Consider the following 5,391-nt stretch of genomic DNA (forward strand, 5'->3'; position numbering starts at 1 on the left):
TGTTACTAGAGCGAGACAGGTACGTACATTGGTGTAGGTGTGATGAGGTCGCTAATGTTGTGCAAGATATATTTTGGACACACTCAGATTCAGTAAAATTGGTGAACTCATTTAATATTGTCATATTAATGGATAGTACGTACAAGACGAACAAGTATAGGATGCCGTTACTTGAGGTTGTTGGGATTACGTCTACAGGTTTGACTTTCTCCGTTGCATTTTGTTTACTAGCAGCAAAAAAGGAAAATAATTTTTTTTGGGCCCTTGACAGACTTAAAGGGTTGTTTTTTAGAGTTGATTCATGCCCTAGGGTGGTGGTATGTGATAGAGATGTTGCCTTAATGAATGCAATTAGAATGGTGTTTCCTGAAGCTTATAATTTGCTTTGTCGGTTTCACATTGATAAAAATGTGAAAGCAAAATGTAAAATGTTGGTGCATCCAAGAGAGGCATGAGATCAAGTAATGGAAGTGTGGGGATCTGTTGTGGATTGTGATATTGTTGAGGCCTTTGAAGATCGTGTGAATGCTCTTCAAGTTGTCTGTTCTCCATGGCCTATATTTGTTGATTATGTGATGGATACATGGTTACGTCCACATAAAGAAAAATTTGTCAAGGCATGGATAGATAAGGTGATGCACTTAGGAAATACAACAAGTAACAGAGTTGAGGCAGCACACTGGAGCCTAAAGAGAGTTCTTCAGAATTTGATGGGGGATTTATGTTTCTGCTGGGATTCCATCAATAAGATGATTATTTTACAACATAATGCAATCAAAGCTTCATTCCAAAAGAGTTTGCATGTGGTTGGACATCGGTTTAAGGTTACAGCTTACAAAAAATTGTTAGGTTTTATGTCTAAATATGCTTTGAACCTTATTTCGGAAGAGCTTGATAGGGTTAAATCAGTGGGGTTTGATAAAAGTAGGTGTGGATGTAGTCTTAGAAGTACTCATGGTCTTCCTTGTGCATGTTAATTGGCTTCATTTGGTGTTGGTAGCATACCACTTAAATTAGTACATGTGATGTGGACTTGTTTAAGCTTTGAAGACATTGCAACTGAACAATCTTCATCTGAGTTGTCAATTAATAAAGAGTTTGAGGTCATCGCAAAGCGGTTTAAAGAGTTGGATGTTGCAGGTAAGGTTAACATCAAAAGTAAATTGCAGGAGATTGCCTTTCCAGAGAAGACATCTATTTACGCACCAGATCATAAGGTGAAAACAAAAGGTGCTGTAAAGATGTCTCGTCCTACCAAATTCATGAGATCAACTAAGCGAATCCTTTCTTATTTTGAACATGTGGATTTCTTACACTCACAACATGATAGTTGTGCAAGCAAAAAATCTAATGAAGAAAGCTTACCAGAAATTGTAACAAGAAAATGTATTCCTTTCCTTGATCAGTTCCCTATAGGGTATCATCCATGTATTGTTGACGTTAAGGCTGATGGCCATTGTGGCTACCGTGCTGTTGCTGCCCACTTGGGAATGGGAGAGGAGTCATGGGCTGTTGTTCGAATGAATTTGTTAAAAGAACCAAGTGAATGGAGACAAGAATATGTTCAACTCTTTGGTGGTGATCATAGATATGAATACTTGAAGAACTCACTTCTAGTGGAGCACATGGCTATGGTACCAATCACTAAGACCTTTTCATTTTTACATTGCATTTCTTAATTTAACTTTGTTTCTCAATTGTACTTGCAGGCAGGAACAGATAAGTGGATGACAATTCCAGACATGCGATATGTTATTGCAAATCGGTATAATGTCATTCTTGTTTCTTTGTCCATGTTACAATCACTGAGTATTTTTCCTTTAAGAACCCAAGCACCAAGTAACTTCCGTAATCACCGAATCATTGCAATTGGGCATGTCTACGGAAATCATTTTGTGCAGGTACAAACTAAACCAATCAAGATTTATGTGGTAAATTAAGATTTATGTACCTTATATTTATTACCTTTATAGGTCAAGCTCAAAGATGGTTGTCCAATTCCACCTACGAATATATTGTGGGCATCACATCGTTATCCGGCGGCCCAAACTTGGTCAACATACTACACTAGCCGGATACAAGTTTATACCCAACTAATGTCCATTAGACGATATTTGTAATCATAACATTTGTAATAGCGTAATTTAGGTTTAGGGATGTTTAGCGTAATTGAATGTACATTTCCAGTACATTTGTAATTCAGTGAAGTGCCTGCGGATATTAAAATCCGGAACTCAAACATTACACTACGGATAAAAATATCCGGAAGCTACATTTTTGTCTGCGGATGAAAAAATTCGTAAGGCAAAGAGGAGTTTACTAATACATCAAAAGATAAGGTTCAATTACAAAATCCGATAAGGTTCAATTACATCTAACATCAAAAGAAATCCATATTGAAATCCTAATACATCTGACATCAAAAGAAATCCTAATCAATCATTCCTACGTGCATGTCTCCTGACATAAACAGCTCTTTCATCAGTCGCTCCTCGTGCTAACATAATGGCTGCTTGTATGCCTTCCCAAACAGGGCTGCCCTCCACGACATCGTCATGATCAAGTAATGGTTGCAATGTCTCAGTAATTCTACGACAAATACCCTACAAGCATGAATGACATACTATTAGAAAAAGATAATACAAATTAATACGTTAACAAGGTTAGAAGCATACCAGAGCAGGATGTGACTCCTCATGATGACTTGGCACTGCTTCGTGATGACGTGCATCTGAGGGTACCGGTACAGGACGGTCATCCTCATCTGTATTAATCACATATGGATGTGATACAGATCTAAACCAAGCCATGTACTCTTGAACACAAGCGTCAGGATGACGTGCTATGGCATAGTCATGTATGACATAATCATTGAAATGTAACCATCGACGGTCCATTTCATTTGTATCTGGATGACCATGTCCAATTACAGATGGGTTGCAAGGGATGATCTATGTATAGCCATACTGACGCAGAACACGTTCTGGCATGTGCAACTGTGTCCAATTTCCTAGCCTAAAATAACCACAGAATAAGGAAATCCACTCGAATGGACGTTCTTCCCTGTGCTCGTTGTATGGACAAAACCGAATGGAAGCTGGTGTCAATGTATCCAACTGTGATCGAACAACAACAATTGAAGTACCTTTTCCAGCATCATACAGCCTGCACCGAGGTTGATCTTCAGAATACAATGCTTGCATACGTCTCATCCCTATAGACGGGAAATGCTCATAAATCCACCCCTGCAACAATGTTGCATAACCAGCTAGTTGCTTTGTGTTTGCATAACTACAATCTCCTAGCTGCTCATACATGTGAGTTAGGGCAGCTGCTGCCCAAGAATATCCCCCGGTAAGCCTCAAATCAACAAAAAATCCAAGATAAAACACACTTACTAATGTAGCACTCTTGTCCGCAAAAATAGTGCAACCGACAAGGTGAAGTAAGTATGCTCTGGCAGCCACATTCCACTTCCTCCTTGAGCATGCATCTTGATACACATCTCTTAACCAGCTCAGGCGCATATGAGCTCCCCGGTAGTGTCTTGTTTCTTCCGATGCAAGTGCACGGTCAACACGGAGGGATTCTACCAATAAATCAGTCGCCGAATCAGAATCTAAGGTTTCCTGCGTGTAAAACTGACCGACAATGGGTAAATGTAACAAATTTGACACATCATCAAGAGTGATGGTCATCTCCCCAACCGGTAAATGAAAACTGTTTGTCTCTGCATGCCACCTCTCTACAAAAGCACACATCAGTCCTCGGTCTAGACTCTCATAACTAGCATGAAGCAGACCACCTAAGCCAGACAATTCTACAACAGCTTCTATGCGCTCATGAGGTGCTCCTAACTTATTTATCTTCCTCCCATGTGAAACGACCTTCAGCTCACCACGATCCTACAATAATCAAGATATATCATCAATAATCCGAAATACATAACAAATACAAAAATTAATTTTTCATTACTTACCAAGCCATCCCACAACTGTTTGGCTACATGATGTTCATAATTAACAAGTAAGGACTTATCCAATGACCCTCCTGGATAGCCTTCATCATCAACTTCAACTTCTTCTTGTTCAATATAATCTTCAAACTCTTCATTTAGAACTTCCTCCACCTCTAGTCCGCACCATCTTACATTTCATAAAAGTAACATTCAATCCAACATATATAAAAAAATTATAACACATATAGTCTAAAACAGTTGTGGAAAATTTCACACTAATACGGATATTATTATCCGCAGAACAATATCAACATTCCAGATAAAAATATCCGCATGAGTAAAATGTATCTTATGGATAAAAATATCCGTAAGCCATTATCCATATACGAACAAAAATATCCAGAAAATATTTTTGAACTACGGACAAAAATATCCGGAAGCCAATATTCTTCTGTGGAAAAAAAAATCCGGAAGCACATGCATAGGTTCAGATATAAATATCCGGAATTATATATTGTTTTGCGGATAAAATTATCCGGAAGCACCTGCTGAAGTTCGGATATAAATATCCAGAATTGAATATTCATCTGCGGATAAAATTATCCGGAAGCCACTATTTTACGAAACAGATACAACGATGAAGGATACCTTGAATTCTTCGAAGATGAAGCTCACTCACAACGAAGCAAACGAACACTGCGACGGTGTCTCCCTGCAACTTCACGGTGGCTGAAGATGGCTGGTGCTTCACGCTCAAAGGCACAAAGGAAGAAGAAAAACCCTATTTGTTGGGTGCTTACATTGGGTGCAGATCACAATTTATGTGTTTCTTCATTTCATTAAGGGTAATATGGTCTTTTCATAAATCTGATTGGGTGCCAGTCAAAATGCATCGGGTGCAGGGAGAATCTGCCTTCGCATTTACTGTATTTTGTTTCTAATGTGTTTTTGTTAGAGTATTTGGATAGTGAAGATTGTGTGGCAGTGGTTGGTGTGTTTCATTTTCGGAATGTGCAATCCAATGACATTTTCAATTTCAAGTATTCATTTAAGAAAAAGTTAAAATTATGTTTTGAATTTCCAATACAAAATATATGTATTATGTAATATATATTTTGTATTTCGGAAGGTAAATTTGTATTTCAAAATGTTCATAATATAAATATATTCCATATTATATATTCTAAAATACATATTTTTATTTTAGATTTTACATTCTTGAATACATATTTATATTATGTATTATACAATTTGAAATTAAAAGTTTTAAAAAAATTATGAATTTTGTGAATATTTTTTTCGTTTTCTACAATACATATTTTGGATTGCACCCAATCCACACCCAACCTAGCAATGCATGCACTCTTCATTTTTCTGTGGTCATTGTAGGCAACGCGTGAAAACTTGGAAACTTAAACAAAGAGCAACCCAAA

General features: G+C 37.5%; 2 protein-coding genes across 2 annotated transcripts; one reads left to right on the forward strand and one right to left on the reverse strand.

Moving 5' to 3' along the window:
• The first annotated feature begins 464 nt into the window (after window positions 1-464).
• Window positions 465-2,120, forward strand: LOC137813315 (uncharacterized). The gene is made up of 4 exons (XM_068615456.1): window positions 465-928; window positions 1,043-1,634; window positions 1,710-1,901; window positions 1,974-2,120. Exons 1-4 carry the CDS (start codon window positions 465-467, stop codon window positions 2,118-2,120), a joined length of 1,395 nt encoding a protein of 464 aa, XP_068471557.1.
• An 831-nt stretch (window positions 2,121-2,951) lies between these two features.
• On the reverse strand, window positions 2,952-4,341 carry LOC137813321 (protein MAIN-LIKE 1-like). The gene is made up of 3 exons (XM_068615469.1): window positions 4,262-4,341; window positions 3,980-4,145; window positions 2,952-3,905 (listed from the first exon to the last, which is right to left on the reverse strand). Exons 1-3 carry the CDS (start codon window positions 4,339-4,341, stop codon window positions 2,952-2,954), a joined length of 1,200 nt encoding a protein of 399 aa, XP_068471570.1.
• Window positions 4,342-5,391: the final 1,050 nt, after the last annotated feature.

The sequence above is a fragment of the Phaseolus vulgaris genome, chromosome 10, assembly GCF_000499845.2.
Source record: "Phaseolus vulgaris cultivar G19833 chromosome 10, P. vulgaris v2.0, whole genome shotgun sequence".
NCBI lineage: Eukaryota > Viridiplantae > Streptophyta > Magnoliopsida > Fabales > Fabaceae > Phaseolus > Phaseolus vulgaris.